This window comes from Lytechinus variegatus, chromosome 10, assembly GCF_018143015.1.
Source record: "Lytechinus variegatus isolate NC3 chromosome 10, Lvar_3.0, whole genome shotgun sequence".
NCBI lineage: Eukaryota > Metazoa > Echinodermata > Echinoidea > Temnopleuroida > Toxopneustidae > Lytechinus > Lytechinus variegatus.
In genome coordinates, this window is record NC_054749.1 from 3,008,119 (window position 1) to 3,030,025 (window position 21,907).

The 21,907-nt window shown below is 36.3% G+C and overlaps 1 protein-coding gene across 1 annotated transcript in view; it reads right to left on the minus strand.

Annotated features, from left to right (window-relative positions):
• The window catches only part of LOC121422386, an 87,856-nt gene extending 67,795 nt beyond the window's left edge, over window positions 1–20,061 (minus strand). Inside the window, exons 1-6 of the mRNA XM_041617393.1 lie at window positions 19,614–20,061; window positions 13,371–13,529; window positions 9,651–9,764; window positions 6,548–6,670; window positions 4,481–4,591; window positions 3,557–3,847 (exon numbers count right to left, since the gene is read on the minus strand). Coding sequence (XP_041473327.1) covers window positions 3,557–3,847; window positions 4,481–4,591; window positions 6,548–6,670; window positions 9,651–9,764; window positions 13,371–13,529; window positions 19,614–19,692 — 877 coding nt within the window. The 5' untranslated portion in view covers window positions 19,693–20,061. The remainder of the gene's footprint in view (window positions 1–3,556; window positions 3,848–4,480; window positions 4,592–6,547; window positions 6,671–9,650; window positions 9,765–13,370; window positions 13,530–19,613) is intronic.
• Between the last annotated feature and the right edge of the window lie 1,846 nt (window positions 20,062–21,907).

Genomic DNA, 21,907 nt, shown 5'->3' on the forward strand with positions numbered 1-21,907 from the left:
GAAAAGAACACAGTGTCGCACAGTCGCGCGAGTTCAGATTGCGGAACGAAAGGTGAAATGATTTGTTATTTGAGCATCTAAAAATAAATTTGAGTCACATCTTCACATGCAATGCAATATGTGAACACATGGTGAACACTGTCGTTGTGTCCACACTCTGCATTCGATCCACACTCTGGACACAGTCTGGGTGTGCTCACTCTTCACACGATCCACACTGTGACCACTGTCTTGGTGTCCACACTCTTCACACGATCCACACTGTGACTACTGTCTTAATGTCCACACTCTTCACATGATCCACAGCGAACACTGTCTTAATGTCCACACTCTTCACACCATCCACACCGAACACTGTCTTGGTGTCCACACTCTTCGCATAATCCACACCGAACACTGTCTTGGTGTCCACACTCTTCAAATAATCCACACCGAACACTGTCTTAATGTGCACACTCTTTACAAGATCCACACCGAACGCTGTCTTGGTGTCCACACTCTTCACACCATCCACACCGAACACTGTCTTGGTGTCCACACTCGTCACACAGCCCGCACCAAATACTGTCTTGGAGTCAGCACTTTTCACATGTTCCACACTTTGAACGCTGTCTCGGTGTCCATTATCTTCACAAGATCCACACCAAACACTGTCTTGGTATCCACACTCTACACACGATTCGCACTGTGAACACTATCTTTGTGTCCACACTGTGAACATGAAATGACAATGTACCTTATTCAAAAAATATAATCTGAATATGATGATTTTACACAGTAAACAGTTTTTTTAATTGTTGATACAACGCTGTTGTTCAAACAGTTTAAACAAGTATTTAAAATCTTAAACAACAAAGTTTTAATAAAAAATAGTTTAATATTCAATTTTCAATAAATTAAGTATGGTTGTTTAAAATCTTAAACTGCAACTCATGTTAGATTCACTTAGTAAACACTGGTGTATACATTTTGGACAGCGTTTTTTTACACAAGATTATTATTATCGTATGTAAATGCAACTTATGTCAATCAAAATGGATTGGTCTATCACAGCTTCCAATATCCCAAAATAGATGTAAAAAGACGCGTATTCCCATCTACTCATAAGAAACCTTTTTTTCATATCATAAAAATCTCCAATTTCAGAAGCATGCATCTTGCATGTGTTGACATGAAAAATTGACATAAACAACAATTATAATGGCAACATATTCGAACGGTTCACTCTATCTCATCCACCATTCGTACTTGCGGGTCTGAATCATAAAGCTGTAAAAGCCATCATGGCAATGTGCAACTCTTTGTTTCTTTATTTTTCTACATTTCTTAAATTTTTTTCAGTGAATTGAAAAAAAAAATAGTGGACCAGTTGAATCGATTAATCGATTTATGTATATGTTTATGAATTACTTATTTATCTGGTAACCTCGATGTCTTTTTATGAAGTTGTTTGTCCGATTTCTACTTGTATTTCGCGGCTGTTTGTAAATGTCACTGAAATAATCGATAAAAAGGATACTTTAAATTAAAATAAAACTGTACCGTTACATCAAAATAACCAGTGACATGGGCGATTGCCAATTCGTCCCCTGCCAACTCACCCACTCATAACATGGTGTACCTTCATTTAGTCTAATGCAATCCCGTCCATCAATGTTTCGTCTAACAACCATTTAGTCCAATCATCACTTCGTCTAATCACCAGTTCGTCTATGATCGTTTCGTCTCATAACCAATTGGTCTAATATTCGTTTTACTTTCATTATATTTGCACAGTTAACACTAAGCCCAAATAGACCAAATGGTATATGGACTACTAGTAAAAGGCTATGGGACCAACTGGTTATTAGACGCAATGGTGAGTGGACGAAATGGCAATTAGACCATGTGGGTATTGGAGAACTGATGGTAGACCAAATGATAGTAGACGAGTTGGCAGTAGGACGACTTGGCATTGAACCAAATGAAAATAAACCTTGGCATGACATAGGAGCCAATCACAATCAAGGTTACCATAGTAGTTACAAGAATTTATATAATTTATTTGACACGGGACCTGAAGAGGAGATGAAACACCTTTTCCGAAAAAAAAATGACACAAGCTTCTATCTCTTTCTTCTCTTATACTGATTATCCAGCCTCATGCAATAGAGTATCATCCATATAATGTCCATCACAACACATAGACTATGGTTACCCGACCTTCACCCATGCCTGCATGGGCGGTACTCTAGAATGGGGGGGGGGGGGTGAGAAGAGGGGACTTAATGCGATGTCGTGCTTTTTCTCGGTTGAATGACAGGGGTAATTAAATAGAGTTGTACGCGTCAAACCTCTGATTTCCTACTCATCGTACTCCTTTCACTCCATTTTAAAATTTTATTCTTGTACTTGAAAATAACAGGGGCAGACGTCGCTACCACCCCTCGTGGCGTTTGCCCCTGGTTTACCAGGGGGCCGTTTCATAAAGCTGTTCGTAATATAAGAGCGACTTTAAGAACGACTGGTGATCCTTTCTTACGCGCTAAACCATCGCCGATGGTGTAATACCATTTACCAAAAGAAAGGATCACCAGTCGTTCTTAAAGTCGCTCTTATCTTACGAACAGCTTTATGAAACACCCACCTGGAACATATTATGACAGTATTATAACACCATTGATATCTCCATCTCACCAATGGCAGGGTAATGGAACCCCGTGGCCCACACCATGCACACCGAATTGGATACTTGCTGTCCCGCACATGTCATTTATACCTCCACTCATTTGAATCCCTTTGGAAAATAACTGCATACAAGAAATCCGCTTCCGAAAGCACAAATGATGCCATTTTAAGTGATTGCTTCTAATGAAGAGCGTGTGACATACTTGCATTTATACACAACTAATTAGCACAAATGTGCTGTGAATATCAATCAGTGATGCAAGCGTCAAAGTTATATCCTTATTTGCGAATCTTAATTTTCCAGATGGTTTGATGAAGATCTCCTAATTTATGATTTGTTTTAAACTCATTCATCAGAAAGTGCCACTTCAGTATCGATTCCTTGTCCATGTCATCTGTCAATCACCAAATGTATAATGCTCATTGGGGTAAACGAGCCTATACCCAATCTTATCTACCTTTATCAAATCTTCAGCATAATTCAATCATTCGTGATATCATATTTGTATCATCATTAGGTTCAGTTGTTTTATCATTATTTTGATACCTGAAATGATAAATAGACCCAACATGATTTTGATGTCAAAATCAAGTTGGGCAAAATGAATCTCATCCAAGATTTGTTTACAATGCGAGTACCTAGCGTCCGAATCGACAACCACATTAGCATTTTTTTCATTCTATAGGTTCTATATATATATATATATGTAGGCCCTACTAATTTAAACGCGAATTTGTGCTTAAAACTTTTATGTCGTGTCTCAAATTTCGCTTCATAACTTTGGAAACCAAAATGTATTTGATGGTGCTGATAATTGTCACTAAAAGTATACTCTTCTTTTTTGTGGGGCACACTGTAAGAGAATAATAGGGATGATCGCTTACTTACTCTTGTCAATTCGAATGTACAAGCCATGATAGTCGTCAAAAACACTCCCGTCCGTTGGGCTCCTTGCCAGGTCTAGCGTGTATATGCTCTCAGCCGATAGAGTACATCTGTGGTCGTTGTAGGTATGGACATCACGGAACTTGATTGAGAGACAGGTGAAGGATTCTTCTTCCAGGCACTCCAGGGCACATGCCTCTGCCGATATGTTAGGGTTCTCGATCACCCGACTATCGTAAGAATCGAAACGTGCGTTGGGGATCAGCAGGAACTGGGATAGGGCATCTGTTATACCTGCAAAGGTATCGAAGAAAATTACTTTAGGAATTGATAGCACCGCCCTGTCCTTTAAATCTGGTTTTCCTTTTCCTTCAGTCAAGTCCTAATTTTATATGACCCCTACATTCTCTGCCTTCTTCTTCTGTCATTCCCTCCCCTCCCTCAGTCCCCCTCCATCCCTCAGTCCCTCCCTCCTCCATCATTCCCTTCCTTCCTCATTGTCTCCCTCTCTCCTCCCTTCATCTTTCCTCCCTCCCCCACTCACCCTTCCCTCCGTCCCCCTCCCTCTCACTCCCTTCCCCACTGCGTCCCATCTTTCTTTGCCGCATTCTACCCCCTCCCAATATCTGCACCAACCCCTCCTTGTCTTCCATCCTCGTTCGATCGCCCCCTCTTTATTAAAATCATATCCGTGTGTCTCTATTAATTTTCTTACAGGAAGAAGTTTATTTATGTTAACAGTTTCCCTTTTTCCACACTTTTCTGCCCTATATTGTTACCTGGTGTAAGGTCATTTATTTACTTCTTCCATGATTGTAGCCATTTTTTGTATCATTCGAAATATGTATGTTGTGCGATATGACACTGTTATCTTGTATTTCTTTTGCGAATATATTTACAATGATAATAAAAACTATCTCGACTTACACTCGTCTATCTGACAAAAATCTTGAAAGATCTCGCTGCTCTCTGAGGTCTGGTAATAACACCACGGCCTATCACGTCCGTCAGGGTTCCGGCAAAAATTCTCGTCAAGCCCTGGTTTCGGGGGAGAACACATACATACACGCATTGTCACTGAACTATAAGTATTTTAAGTCCGCACTAAAAAAGAATCGTCGTGCAGTCAATACTATTGGGGGAAATACTTTACCACCATCCCCAAATAATGCAATTTAATAATAATGAAATTAATTTTAAAAAATGGAATGAATAATAGGTTACATAAATCCATGTTTGAATAAGCAAATCATCAAAAACAAACAAATAACAAGTGGAGCTCCTCTGGCCTGCATTAAGCGATTCAATATAGAAGCAGTGCTGACTTTGAAAACTACTATAAAATAATCTTTCACAAAATACATAATTCATATAATGATAAACGTTCGTTGACCCTAAATGACATTTAACCTTGATCATGTGATCTAAGATGTGATACTTGATTCCCCTTATGTCCACAATTCATAAACTATATCCATAAACTTTGAAAGTAAGGACAGCAGTTTGATAATAACCTCCAACATTGGCAAAGATCATTGACCTTAAAAATCTTTGACCTGGGTCATGTGACCTGAAAATAGCACAGGATGTTCAGTGATACTTGATTACTCTTATGTCCATTTTTATGAATAAGGCCAATACAATTTCAGAGTTATGATGTTAATTCACCAAATACTCCAAAATGGCCAAAGTTCATTGCCATTAAAAAACCTTTGACCCTGGTCATATGACCTGAAACTCGCACAGGATGTTAAGTGACACTTGATTACTCTTATGTTTAAGTTTTATGAATCAGATCCAGAAATTTTCAAAGCTATGATGGTAATTCAAGAAATATCCCCAACTTGGCCAAAGTTCATTGACCCTATATGACCTTTTACCTTGATTATGTGACTTGAAACTCGGGTAGAATGTTGAGTAGCATGTGGTTACCCTTATGACCAAGTTTTATGAACTAGGTCTGTATACTTTCTAAGTTATGATGACATTTCAAAAACATAATCTTCGGTTAAGATTTGCTGTTGACGCCGCCGCCGCCGCGGGAAAAGCGGCGCCTATAGTCTCACTCTGCTATGCAGGTGAGACAAAAAAAATCAAATACGTATGTAAGTAAATAAACAGATGATTACGGGATTTCGTCAATAGTTATGAAAAATACATATCTTACATCCCGTGAATACGATCTTTTTTTTTAACACTGAATTTGTAACAATATTACAAATTCAATTATAATATGTATTTCTTTTCATAATAGTTGAGGTGTATGATGTTTTTAATTTTCGTAAGATGTTAGCGATGTCTTTTATTCTATCTCAATATGCTACAGGGATATAATTCCATGTATATATATATATATATATATATATATACACACACACATATATATATATATATATATATATATATATTATTAGTCATGATAATTATACGTGTTTATTTAGCGCTTACTTTATCAGAAGTCTTTAAGTTATTTTTCTGTTCCTATATGAATGCTATATTCCAAGCCGCATACATTCTTAATTCCGAAGCTTCGTTATTCCGAAGGTTCGTATTTTCGAAGGTTCGTAATTCCGAAGATTCGTTAGTCCGAAAAACGAAATGAGGTACGTAATTCCGAAGGCTCGTTAATCCGAAAACGAAATGAGGTTCGTAATTCCGATGGTTCGTAAGTCCGAAAACGAAATGATTAACGAACCTTATTTCGTTTTCGGACTAACGAACCTTCGGAATAACGCCACAAATGTTCGGATTAACGAACCCTTTATTCGGATTAACGAACCTTCGGAATAAAGAACCTTCGGAATTACGAACCTTCGTAATAACGAAGTGTAACCATTTCAAGCAAAATTTAACTTCAATGAATTACTTGTCTACTATGATATTCAAAGGACTCTGTGCTTTATATTTTATGCTTTGTTCCTACTACGTATTCCTATCTTCCAATGTAATATTATTGGTTGTCGAAGTGAATGAAACAAACACGCAATATAATACCTGATTCTGGATAAAGTGTGCTTTCGGTCATGTTCTCCCAGTTGAGACAGAGGAAGCCTGATTCGGTATATTGACCGTAACCTCGGTAATCTTGACCGCTTCCGTTCCTACAGCCAGCATGTGCTACAAGGGGAATGATACAAGGTAAGCACGATTACACTCCCACTCAGCACAAAAACCTTATCAAAATACTTCATGATTCAAGCGTTATTTCTTCATTCCATATTTCAACAAATATAATAAAATGATAAAAGACAAAAAGTGAATATAAACATAAAAAAGGTAATTGATTTAAATTACAAAGAAAGGTGATGATAAAATGGTATTTGGGTCATTGCGATAATATTTTCAGCTAAATTTTATTTGGAAAGATAAAACTCTTTCAATATTTGGCTTCCTGACTAACTAGATTTTTTAAAAAGAAAAACTGTTATGCAAACCAGGGGGGCACTTTCTTTGACGAGTGGATGCCATGCGCGACCATGGGGTCTCGAAAAGCACCCTAAACACGTATTTTCCATATTCTGAAAATGCACCACTTAACAAGTAATTTGCGTGTAACCCTACCCTTAACAAGTATTGGAAGCAAAACAATACCACTGGCAAGTATTCTTTGAATTGAACCCCTAAACAATTAAGTACAGCGATATTGCTATGATTATATCACGGACTTCGGTCGTCGGTTTTACCTACATCATTGGGTTTAGTACTGCCCCAACTCCGCGCGCATATCGGACTCTAAACAAGTAATGTTGATTGTTGGGGAAAAAAGTACATCCTTTAACCATATTTGTCTTGTAAACCCTCGCAAATTTGACCCTTAATACGTAGCATTCAGAGCGAAATAGATACCCGTTTTTTATACCCTTATTACGTTACGTACGTAACGTGCCCTATCTTGAAAAAGGCATCCTTTTTACGTCTTTATTTTTTTGGTCGCGCATGGTATCCACTCGCCAATGCAAGTGGCCCCCGGGTATGCAAATCTTAACAAAAATATCTTGCTTTCTAGAAAATGTTTAATACGTTATTTTCATAAACATGCTTTTAATAAGAAAATATAGGACAACTGGAACATTTAGGAATAAACATTATAATAATGTTCCACATGATCAGTGGTATGTTGATGTTGTGGACATGTAATTACAAAAATATAGTGGGGAAAGCAATGCTGAGACCATTGACAAATCACAGTGAGGAACATCAGTGATTCAGTGATGATAAAAAAAGGTATGGTGATCCTCTTTCTGCAGGGAAATAATAAAACCCACTTCAATTTTCTTACCACTATCGCCATATTTTTAATCAATCTTATAATTTAAATAATCAAGCATTCACTACTTAAAATCTATATATGTGAACCCCATTTAATACTCATTCTGAAAATTCACCATCTTTTTTTATCAGGCCACGGTTTTAATTATCTTTATCATTTCAATAATCAAGCCCTCATTATTTAAAATCTACTTTATGAATCCCATCAATATTATTATTCCGAGATTCATCATAATTTTTATCAGGCCATGTTTTCAAACTATTTTTATCACTTCTATAATAAAAACAATCACCAATTTAAGTTTACTATGCGGACCCCATGAATTCTACAAATTCATCATTATTTTATCTTGACATGTTTTAATACTTTTTATCATTTCAATAATTAAGTACTCAGTATTTTAAATCTACCATGTGGACCCCATTAATACTCATTGCTAAAATTCATCATTATTTCTATCAGGTCATATATTATTCATCATTTCAATAATTAAGCACTAATATTTAAAATCTACTATATGCGGACCTCGTTAATACCCCTAATGAAAATTCAAGGTTAAAACTCTCAGTTTCAAATGCATGAAATAAGAACACCAAGAAGGAAACTGATCGCCTTTTGAAAGCCGTAAGAAGAGCCTTAAAAAAGTAAGGTGGCATATAATTATTGAGAGTATCTTGATACCCATCGCAAAGCTTTTTAGTCATTGAAATCATACACTTGCTGGTATTATTATAGAAAACTGGAGATGATGATGATGAGGGTCTATTGTGTGAGATATACCAAACACGCTCAGATTTCTGAGTGGCAAAATCTTCCATTATCATGCTCACACGAATTGCTGATAACAGGAATATTGAGGAGGTATAATAGCGTATTTTGAACAATGTCCGGAGTCAAATATATGAAAAGGTTACTTAAAAAAGTTCAAGATAAAAACTTGTAATCAGTGAAGCAGTGCCGGTTGAAACTTTGATGTAACCCAGAAATAAACTCATATCAACAGTTCACTGTAAAATGTTAAAGGATTGAGTAAAGACTTACACAATATTAGGTAAAGAGTGAATGTTCAGGTTTGTTGGGTGAGATCTTGCCTCATAATGGGCAAAATGCAAGTTTTATGGATAAATTTCAAGGCAATATTGAGCAAAATGTACAAAGCATTTGCTACCATTTTACCCAAGAAATATGCATGTTTCTTCTTTACCAAATAATGGGTAAACCCTTTATTCATATTGAAGCTAAACCTGAAAATACGATACTGATAAAATACACTAGCATGATTCACATCACAGTGATTACCAGTATACATTGTGTATTATGGGTGGTCGTTAAGGCACTCAATGATAAACACACGACAATAAGCTATACGAATGACTTTAAATATAAAATGACAAAATGTTTCTCAACACATTTGCAATAAATAAAGTCGAATATACAAATTTAATATTTGAAAGATTACATTTGAAATGTGTGTTAATAATCTATGAGTATTAACACACATTTCTACTTAAAATTTTATCTTTCGAACACTTTTTGATGAATTATTACAAAATAAAGTGACACTTTCCATCATCCCTAGGCGAAACTCTGAGCATGAATCACATTCCAGTCGCTGAAAAATTCATGCTTGGACGTAGGCCTTCTGACAAGTAAGGCTGCATATTCAACTTGCATTAATTAGGGAGATAATAGCAATTCGGACTATACATTAATTGGCTTATCTATACGGGTCTCGATTAAAATTTAATGTATTCTTCTAATTCTATCATGAAGATGAATAATACTAAAATCGATCAATTTTAATAATCCTTAATTTATATCACGTACCTGCACAAGTAGCGATACGACAAAACCCAGGCTGCAGTACTCCGTTCATATTCATAATGTAACACCATGGAGCCGTGGAATTTCCTGCAACACGGCAATAATTGTCCTCCAAATCTGAAAAAGAAATCGTTTAAGATTAAAATTAGAGACCTTTTGCGTGTCTCAATCATCGAGTGACTATTGCAGAGGTTTTGTGGCTCAGTGGACAAATCTCCGGACTTTGAAGAATAAGGTTGGGGTTCGAATCCCAACGCAGCACTCGCACCCTTTGGCAAGGCGTTTATCTACATTTGCCACTCTCCACCCAGGTGTAGGAAGGAATTCTTTGAATACTCGATGCGCCCGACCATGAAAGCCATGTACTAATTTTTTTTTTTTATTTATGTATATGTTTGTCTTGGTAAGTGTCACGTTTCCGCCTTAGAGGCTTCATTATGAACCATGAAAGTGGAAGTGTCATTAGTGATTTTCATCAAGCAAGTTATCAGGCAGACGAAATTTGGCCTTCAAACAATGTTCTCGTTTGAATCATTAGTGGAACCACATTCATTACGTGAATTGAGTGAGATAGAATTAAATAAGAAACATTTTCGCCAGAATATGTAGTTACGTTTTTGTCATTATTGTCAGTACAGAAAGCCAGACCCCCATTCTTTAAATAAGGCAGAAACAATAATGAACTAATCGCGCAATACTTAGCGAACATTTTCAATATTCTAAAAAAAAAACATTGGTATATTGGTGTATTAAACCTTTGCGCGCTGATGTTGCAATCTTGCACATATTTTGTACAATTGAATTCAGCAATCATAATTAGTTATGATAGAATATCTGCTTATGAAACATGTAAATTTGATTCTATAAAAACAAAGGCATACTTCAGCATTTACAGGTGAAGCTTTCGAAAATGTCACTCTATATTTGATGAAATTGTAGATCACTTTTTGAGTGAAAGCCCAGGCATACAAATACAGTGGCACATTTAACTAGCAAAATAAAACACATCGTATATGATGTTTAATTCAACATTCACATCCCAAAGTTTCCTTATTACTTTACTCTTTTTTTATACTAAAAGTCTTTTCATCTTTTACAATTTCTTTGGTAATAAAGGTTTAATAGTCATCATATCGACTCAATTAGTTGATAGTTACATAAAGCCTACTATTGATACATCTAATCTGACAAGTTTGATAAAAGCGACGGATTAAACGTGCAATCGCTAAAAGGAAATGACATAATGACCTGTCATTATATACGTATTCATCCCGGTGACGTGATGTAAAGCATGCTACAAATATTACTGAAACAGGCCGATGGCGTCAATCGGGAAAAGTGACACTTAGGCCTATATTACCATTGAAACCTCCGGATATAATACGTTTAATAAGTTGAATTACACAATGTCCATTTTTTCGCTTTCAAGGTAGGATTGTGTAAATGTCAATCAGCATACGATATTGTCATTTATTTTATCGTTCGTGGCACTCAGCAACGTTATTTCTACCACCCCTCCATCTCCATCTCTCTCTCCCTCTCTCTCTCTCTCTCTCTTCTCTCCCTCTCTACACACACACACACACACCTCCTACTCAGTGAGCACTATGTGACGGCACTGTATTTCACACTTTGCTCACGTAATCATTCCATTGTAATAAATTGTAACACATTTTCCCACACTCCGACTCAACGATTTAATAACATTGTGTAAAAGTTCCTAATTTTATCATAGTAGAATAAAAATGTGAATACAGTGTGGAAAATGTGTAAGCTCAGCCTCATAGGGAAGAGTGAGATGAAAAACGCAAATCGTATAGGCCTACTGAGAAAATCCATTGGAAATATTTCATAAAAAATCCTAATTAACCATGCATTGTCGAATTGTTTGACCGCAATATTAATCTCATTTTTTTACAATCACACCTCACCCAATAACAAACTGCAAATTACGATGTATTGTAACTCTATGGCCGTGGCTTCACATTATTTCGTATGTGCGTATTAGACTTATTTATTTTTAGTAATGGTTAGTAAATCATTATATACATTATTGAAGTAAATTTCAAATGCAGATTCTATCAGAATTATCGTCACAAACTATGAAATCAATCAATAATCTGCTTAAAACGTCGATGCGTATATTATATGTATTTTCCCTCAAAATAGGGAATTGACTTTAAATGCATATTTATTAATGTGCAACATAAGTCAACACACTGTGATCACACTGTGTTGAACAAATGCCAAACATTGGTAATCTTCTTCACAGCCTACGTACACTGCAAAAACGCCAGTGTTAATTCAACACCAGCCTGTATCGATCCACACCAGAGAAGAATTGAAAAAACACCAATTAAGGATCAAACCAATATTCGTACACTAATTGGTGTTGCTTGAATGCCAAATTTGTGTTAGCCTAGCGCCAAACCGGTGTTGTTTCGACACCAATCTGGTGATACCAGGCTGGTTTTAAATTAACACCGGCATTTTGCAGTGTAGAACTACACCTGTCATTTACTCAGGTGTTGTGTTTTAGCGTTAGTTCAACACAAACGGGTTTTTTCTACAGTTACTTTAACACTCTTTGGTGTTAAGTTCGATTACAAGGGTGTAATTTCAACACCTCAGTGTATGGTCCTCTGGGGACATCGACTGTTGTCATTATAGTTTAAAACCTCAGCGAGTATTCACAGAGCACTGTGTGGAACTACATGAACACAATGAGCTAAACATTTGCCACACAAGGGCTTCTTCCCTGAGTTGGCACTTTGTGAACACACTGTGACAAAATAATGAACATCAAAAAGTTGGAAGATTCTGATCGAAAGTTGTGTGTTTGCCGTTATTAAACTGTTAAGAAGTTCAATCACACATAGACCGTTTCATTGCATGTCAAGTATGTGTCAATGCATCACACTGATCCCACACCGTGTTCACACTGTGGTCACGCAGTGTCAATACAGTTTACTATTATATCAATTCACTGTGTTGCCATGGCATAACCTTCTGATATTTTTGTTTCTGTCGGGGTAACTCCGGTCTCCGGTAGGAGCTCGGCAAAGCAGCTTTTCGCTGCATCAACGCCAAGCTGGTATATAACCATGAAACATTTTACGCCATGGTTAATCAGTCATATATTAGCAGATTTCTTGCGAGTAAATGAAGAGTTTCCGTAAAATAATTAAATATTGCCTTATTCGAGCAATTAAATGTAAAAGAAATATTAAGTGTGTGGCATTATCTGACGTGCATATCACCATGATGTGTATCATTATTTTTTTTTAATAACCAAGATATTAAAATGTAATGATAATTATAATAATGATAATAATGATTATAATAAATACTAATGATAACAATTATAATAATGTTAATAATGATAACAATAGCTACATTCATACAGCACTTAATACTGTATGTTACTATAGAAACTATTTATATTGCAAATTTACATACTCCGGTCTCAGGTTATCGGATCCTGGCATGCCCACACAAAGTACTTTCACCATTCCCTGCGGAGCATCCAAAAAGAGATCCAAGACTCAATTTCTAGGCATACTTCACAATTATGTCATTTTTATATTCAATATTGAATAAGATATAAAATGCTATGCTTGTTTTTTTTTCATTTATATATTTTCCTTTTTTGTGGGGAGGGGGGTAATGTCCCCCTCCAACAGGAAAAAAAAAACAGATATGGCATGAAACGTCCATATTTACCGTATCCATCTATGAGCTCTTCGGCATTGGACAAGTTCCCGATTATAGAAGACCAGGTTTCACAGTACTGACAGTCGAGTGTGCTGGCGGTTAAAACACAAGACCAGTTATGATTGCCCAAGTAGGACCAGCTGCGGCGGTTGAAGCAGTCCCACTGACCTATAATATATAGATAAAGATATGAAAATTCAAGTAACATTATTCTTCATTTTATTTTTCTTCAATCTTCTTGCTGTTTTCTTCTTCTTTCTCTTCTTCTCCTTTCCTCCTTCTCCTTCTTTCTTTATCTCTTCTTCTTTTTCTTCTTCTCAATCTTCTTCATTATCTCCTCCTTCTTTTTCTTCTTCTAACTCTTCTTTTTCTTCTTTTCCTCCTCCTCCAGTTGTTCCTCTCTATATATCTTCCTTCTCTTCTTCATCTCATCCATCTCAATGCTATCTGTCTCTATTTTCTCATTTACCCCACCCTCTTTCTCTCTCGATATCTTTCTGTTCGTACGTCTCTCCCCTCTCATCCCTATTTTTTTCTCGCTTTGTTTTCCATTCAAATGAATATTCAATCTCTTTCATTTCCACAAAATATCATTTGTCCTAAAAACAATAAAATATTTGTTCACATAAGAAGGCGTAAATGATTGAAATATAACCTGTGGTCGGATACGCCTGACATGATACTAACCTATACTGTTTCCGCATTTTTTTTTTACACTATTTCGTGGTATTTTTCTTCTTCACTTTTCACAGTCGGCTTACTTTCCCAGTACGCTTACACAATCATGACAACGAAATAGTTTTAAACTTTCCATTCAACCAAACGTTATATTTTAGTTGCATTTATTATAACGGGGAAGTGGGCATCAAAGTGTAAGTGTGCCCCCCCCCCCTTTAATTGTAAGCGAGGACCTTTTTTTTGTTCCTCAAATTTTCATCGGGAAAATGTGGCCCCCCCCCCTTCGAAAATCCTGGATCCGCCCCTAAGTTTAGCAGTAAACAGTAACCCATGTGTAATTACGTGCAATGTCACAGTTGGTTGTAATGCAGGTATTTCTATAGAGAACTGTTTAGCCAGTTCCCTGGCTTAGCTGTTTATTTACTGTCTGTATCCATCAACATAACAAACTTGCGCTTAAGGAAAAAAAAAACTATAAACAAAAAACTTGCGCTTTGGAAAAGGGGTTTGGGTCACAAACAAAACATAAACACCACCTAATACTCTTTTGACATGTGAACAACTTTGCTAATACTGATGTTACCCATGAACTGTCACGTTTCATTTTTTAAGTGTCACAAACTCAATAAACAGACATCATTTTATTAAGATGTGGTTGTAAATCATGTGACTTTCGGTTACAGGATGAGTAATCGGGGGGGGGGGGGGTACTCAGATTTGAAAATTGTAGGAGTGTGTGGCTCCAAATCTGAAAACACACGCTTAAGAACTAAAGTTACTATAAAATGAGGTGTTTAAGAACTAGATGACCCCAGGGACGGTGGAACTGGGGGGAGGAACTTGCCCCCTCCCCTCGAAAAAAATCCTCATCGGAAATAATGCCCTTTATTCAAAATGGAAAGCGCTCTTTTTTGTCAAAATGAAATGTGCCCTTTTCAAAATAAAGTAAAACATGATACATTTTAGGTTACATTTTAGGAGTTCATACACTCGGTTCAAACATTGGACCTCACGGGTCGTGTGGTCCAGTGGTTAGAGCATTGGACTCATAATCGCAAGGTTGTGAGTTCGAATCCCTACTCTGCCATTGTCTCCACTTTGGTAATAAAAAAAGGCCCGAGAGTAATTTCTGTCGTCTATAAGGTCAGCCGCTATGACTGATTTATGTAGACCTATAGAAGTAAAATGTTTCCTAGGTAATTGGTTAAATACCAGCTTGGCGTTTACCAGCAGAGCGCTGTCCTGCCGAGTTCCTACGGGAGTTACCATAAACAGAAACAGAAAAGGGAATCAGTGACCATTCTTTAGTTTATCTGGTAATACATGGAAAGGATTTATAATCGAAACCTCTAAAGCTAATTCTGATCATTCAGAAATTTTGATGAAGAAAAATTTAATGAAATTGATTAGCCTGAATCTGAAGAAGATGTTGAAAAAACAACTTTAAATCTATGTAAGTAAGTGATAAACATGCCCCGTACGTTATACGGATGTACCGTGGATCAATGATGACTACATCTTGTCAGCCAGTAATTCTATAAAACCCAAACCTTCAGTGCAGGGGAAATTTCAAATATTTCTGCAATAAACAAATAATCTGAATCAGTGGCGTAACTACGGGGGGGCATGGGTGACCCATGCCCCCCCCCCCATCGGCTGGCCAGAAAAAAGGGGGGAAGAGGGAGAAAGGGAGAGAAACGTAGTGGGGGGAAGAAGGAATTATTGCTAGTTATCATTGTTAGATTATATTTGTTATATTACATTAAAAAAAATCATAACATTGTGAAACATAATTTTCGCTGGGCCTAGGCTATATCTTCTTTGTTCCTGGTGCTCGCATTGTCTGTTTAACAAGATATATAGTCCTGTTGTACTAAAACCTCCCGTTTTCAAGTCAATATACGCAAAATATATTTCCTTGCACTTAAATTATTATTGTTTTATGTAGTGACATCCCGGAGTGACATATGCTTCTTTTTCATGACTACTTAAAGTGATTTCCCTATGTTAAGGTCTTAATACAAAGCATTTCCTGTCCGTGCTTACGTTTGCATTCGTGGATTGGTAAGATATCTGTCTTTTCTTCATGAATTCCTAAAATCAGACCTTAAAATTCCCTTTTTCTGATCTGAATATAAAAGAAAAATCAGCTTCGCGGTCGCATCATTTGGTTAGTGAAATACGCATGGTTTTCGTGAATTCCTACAAACAGGCCTTAGAATGCCCCTCTTCAGGTCTGAATTTCCTAAATTTGCAGCTCGCGCTTCGCGCTCGCAGTATTTTACTAGTGAGATGCGTATAATAATCATGATTGTAATGAGTACAAAAAGTGCTTCACTTGTAAAGATGTAATACTAATAAAATCAGCATGCGCTTGGCACTGGCATTAGATGACTATGGTGAGATATGTGTACTCTTAATGAATTCCTTAAAAAAATAGTCCTTATATCCCTCTTTGGGGTCAATATATACAAAAATTTCAGCTCGCGCTTCGCGCTCGCAATATTTGACGTGTGAGATGCGTATGTTAATCATGATTACAATGACTAATGCTTCATTTAGATGTATATTATTCTAACAAAATCAACAAGCTCTTGGCACTCGCATTAGATGACTATGGTGAGATATGTATACTCTTAATGGATTCCTAAAATATAGTCCTTATGATGTCCCTGTTTGTGGTCAATATATACAAAAAATTTTAGCTCGCGCTTTACGCTCGCATTGTATGTGTAGCGAGACAGGTATGATAATCATTACAAAAATTTGTTAACAATGTTCCTTTTTAGGTCTGAATTAAAAAAAAAAATCAGCTCGCGCTACGCGCTCGCATTATGTGATCAGTGAGATACATATCTGTTTAATGGTACTGTCCTTAAAATGTCTCTATTATGTCAGTATAGCGCGCTTTGCGCGCTCTCTAAGTGACTCGAAATTTTTGCTGGTGCCCCCAATGTTGTGACCCAAGGTACGCCACTGATCTGAATACAAGATTAAAAAGGATTTCCATTAAAACGAATTGAAGAAACGCGGAAATGATGTTTGCCAAAATTGGCGAATACTTAAGCAATTATTACCAAATAGAAGTGAAGTTAGTTAAAGATGACGTATCGATTACAGACAAAAATATCATTGTTGAAATTTTAAATAGTATGAATACTTTGTTACTGATAGACGTTTCGTTTTTTAAGAAATAAAAAGAGAGTTTTTACGAAAAGAACTGCAAAATATTGATATGAAAAATGCATCTGGGGTTGATGGTCTGCATCTAAAATTGTTGAAAAATCTGCTCTTTATATCGCCAAACCACTGACAATGTTCTAAACATATTATATTTTTTCTGTTTTGTATTTTTTTTGTATATTTTGTACTTTGTTTTTGTTTGTTTGTATTCTGCATTGCATTCTGATATTATGTTATTTTCCTCTGAAATGGTGCCGTTGAAATATTTTATGTACTAATGCGGAAATAAATTTTATGAACTTATGAACTGAAAATTATTCTATTAAGTCGCTCCAAACCGGTCAAATTCCAAAGGAATTTAAGAAAGCGAAGATAACACCAATTCACAAGGGAGGTTCTTATGAATCAATGAATTGCAGACCAATATCGCTTCTAACGACACTATCTAAGATATTAGAAAAAGCGCCAACCTTATATGCTTATCTAAATAAATATTACCTATGTGATAGTCAGTCTGGATTCAGGCCTCTTCATTCGACATCTTGCTTTTTGACAGAAATATTTGATTTTATTTTGGAAAACATGAACTCTGGTCGAATAACGGGAGGTCTGTTACTTCTTAGACCTACAGAAGGCGTTCGACGTAATTCCTTATATACTTGATAATATGTCACTATTATGGTATATAGACTCTGAACTACTATGGTTTAAAATGTATTTGACTGGAAGACAACAGTGTGTTTCAATAAAAGGAACAACAAGTTCATTTTTAAATGTAAAAACAGGTGTCCCTCAATATGGACCCTTGATTTTTTGTTTATATGTCAAAGACTTAGGAAACTTAATGGTCAAAAACTCTATTAATATGCAGATGATACTACTATATTTAATAGCGACAATAGAATGATTAACATACAACTGAATTACAATCTGATCTGGACTTAATTTCTAAATGGCTCGAAACTAATCGCTTGTATTTACATCCATAAAGACTAAAATTATGAATAAATGTAAATCACAGAATAAAGCAATCACAATAAAATTTGAGAATACAGCTTTGGAGCATGTTGATAATATTAAAAAACCTAGGAATCATTTTCTACTCTCAATTAAGCTGGTCTTTGCATATACAATACCTCTCTTGTAAAATATCACGTTCTATTGCTCAATTGAAACAGTTATTATTTGCACTTACATTATCTGGCTACTGTTGTACAGCGTGTGGGAATTGTTCGAAAACTAATACAACCCGACTACAAAAATTGCAGAACGGATACGCTCGCTTGGTTTTGAATACAGACAGCATAACTTCAAAATATTCTTTGTTAACTACACTCTACTAGCAATCTGTTGAACAGAGGATTAAATACCAACAGTGTATTCTAGTGTACAAATTTTGGATGATTCTGCACCAATTAACATACATGAAACCATTATCTGTCGTACGGCCCATTGTTTATAATACTAGACATTTCGCCTAAAATCGTTTACAAATACCATACCCTAAATTCTCATTCACTGCAAATTCTATATCCAAAAAATTACCACTTTCCGTACAAAGTCCCCGAATAACTTTAAAATACTTTGCAAAACTTTCACTAACATACTCCAACTTTACAACCAGGTGGGTGTTTCATAAAGCTGTTCGTAAGTTAAGAGCGACTTTAAGAACGACTGGTGATCCTTTCTTGTGGTAAATGGTATATACATTGACGATGGTTTAGCGCGTAAGAAGGGTTCACCAGTCGTTCTTAAAGTCACTCTTATCTTACGAACAGCTTTATGAAACGGCCCCCTGGTCCAGTTCGGGATGGAGGGGGAGGGGCAGATGGCAGCCGCACTTAGTTATGGTTTATGGTCATGATGCTTATGTTTTCAGAATTTGATTTATGTTATGCTATTTCTTCATATTATTTTTCTGTTATCTATTCATTTATTATGTTTATGATCTGCTTTTTATATTATCATGTTTATGTTCTTTTATTCGTGGGCCGGCTTCGTTGTAATTAAGCAGATTTACCCTCCACTCTTTACCCTCCATTGTTTTTATTGAATAAAACGTGAAAAATATAATAATAAATAATAATTGCGCAAATGATAAAGACTGGATACACTGCAAAAAAAAACCGGTGTTAATTTTAAGAAGTAGTTTGGAATCAAATCGATGCTGTTTTAATACTAATTGGTGTTGTGCAAACACCAATCTGGTGTTAGACCAAAACGAAACTGGTGTTTAACACTTCTTTGGTGTGGACATATATCGATTCCGGGCTGGTGTTAAATCAACACCAGAGTTTTTGCAGTGCAAAAGCTATGTGCATACTGAGTCACAAATTGAATATTGTAAAGTAAATTGAATGTCTGAATATATAGCACGCAGGTTCTACTTACCTTTAGTTAAATCAGAATAAACGATGATGATGACTACTAAAACAACACATAGAAGAGGAGATCTTCGAGAACGTACCATTTTGACTAAACAGTTTAGTTAAATCCAAAATGATTAATAAAGAACCTCGAGATCGATGTAGGATTCGATATTTATACAAGTATTCCTTATATCAAACTCAAAAGTATTAGTCGGTTCGATAAAAGCAATGCTTCATGAGACAAGGCAGGTGGCAGTTAGAACCCTTTTAACGTATATAATATGACGAATCCATATTGTCGCCCAGAGTCTGAAAATATATGATGGAATGTTACATAAAATGACTGGAAACGAAAGAGTACGTTCGTCCACGGACTCTCTATACTTCGACTTGATCCCGAGTGCAGTCACGGCGAAAAACTGTTACGGGAACCAATGGACGTACCAACTCTGGTGAAACAGCTCGGTTTTCGTCAGGCTGATTTTGAAAGCGCGCGGTCAGTACGTTGACGGGATAGTGTTTAGTGCCCGTTTAATGCGATCAGAGAATCATTATTTTATCCTTGGTATAAATACTGGTAAAGTGAAGTTCGCCCGTGGGGACAGATTTAAAACTACCGTACAAGTGTCATATCCCATCAAAAGGTCAAGTTACAACAGCAAGCTGTGTTGTTCAAAATGTTTCAGATGCAGCTATAGCGTGACGTGGCCGGGTCCAGAAGGAGCGTGGGTGCAAAAAGATATATATTGTAATTTACTCTTTATCGGCGTATTTATGTAGACAGGGATCAGTGGGTTATCCGTTCCATTGTAATATTTAGAATAATAAATGAATTTCCATCGATTTTGAAGTTTAATATTCCGTGCCATGGTTCACCTATGCAGGAATAAGGCAAAGATTACACAATTTCTAATCACGTAATGAGCGCGCGAACTGTAATCATATTTTACTTAAATGAAATCGCGACAATCGACCTTTTATATGATGAAGTACTTCGTGTTTTATCTGTTGAGAGAAAATTAAGTCATGGGTAGTTAGAAATGTTCATAGTTCATAGTTCATTTATTTCTTCCTTTCACAAAACATTCATACATGATAGTTACAAAGCAAATGATAATAAACTAAATAGCAAGGTAAAAAAATGGATTGTCAGCGTATAAACGTACATTGAGGTTGTTACATAAATCGTATTATCTACATTACACAGTAGGATTACAGAGACAAAAGTTACACAATATATCACACTTTTGAAAGAAAGAGGAGACCTTAAAAAAGCTAGGCTTGTCAAGACAAGGTCCCCTATTAGAATACGATAAATGCATGTGTATATATATTTTACATAATGGGTTGGTCAATATAATTTGTAAAGAAGGATGCATACGTCAATTTAAATACATTGACACACTAATCTGCTCTAAAGAATTCCACAATACCCTTTTAACTTCTTGGTCTTCCCATCTCCTATTCTGAATTTGTTTATTTGGTTTGTCAGCCCAATGGTAACTTATTTACTTGATTCTTTATTCATCGACAGTTTACGTCGTCAAGCCAATTCAAGTAAACGCTCGATCCCAAGAACTTGTATAGTGGGGCCTACCTAGCCCCCCCCCCCCCGAAGACTTGTTCTCGGAGTACAGGTTTTGGGGAGTAGAGGTTATATTATTATTATAATTATTCAATTACTTTTTACAGGGTCCGCGGAACGGTTTTCAAAGGGGGGGGGGGGGCTGACAATGCAAACAATCACAATCACGGTTATTTTACGTTCTTGTACTTGGTTTTTTATTTAAAAACGCTTCCGCGGCCCCTGTTTTAAAAGTCTAGCTTATTATGCTCGCTCTCGGTAGGCTTTCAGTTTCCCCATACTTACACACCACTTGAAGTACGTATTTGGGCACATGCATTCAGTCTTTATGCAAATTCTTAGACAATTTGTTCGCTCGCTTCGCTCACCCGCATATTAATATTTAATATGGTCCGCCAAACATTAATTCAGTCGTTTACATCACAACATGCAACAAGCCATCAAAAAGATATATTAGAAGACTATAACTGTCATCAAGAGTGATAGATTAAATACACGTTTTAGGATTGTATCCCCATAAACATAGCCCTTGATGGGGGGGGCACCCTCAAAAGTTTGGAATTTAAGCTTAATATGCTATCAGCATCCTCTCTCCACACACACAACTCGGACCGGATTTAGGCCACTGATTAAAGCGCATGCGTTTACGAAACAACCTGGAATTAAAAAATGTTAAAAATAAATAAAGGTGCAAGCATTATATTCTTACTGTTTTATGAGATTTTATGAGT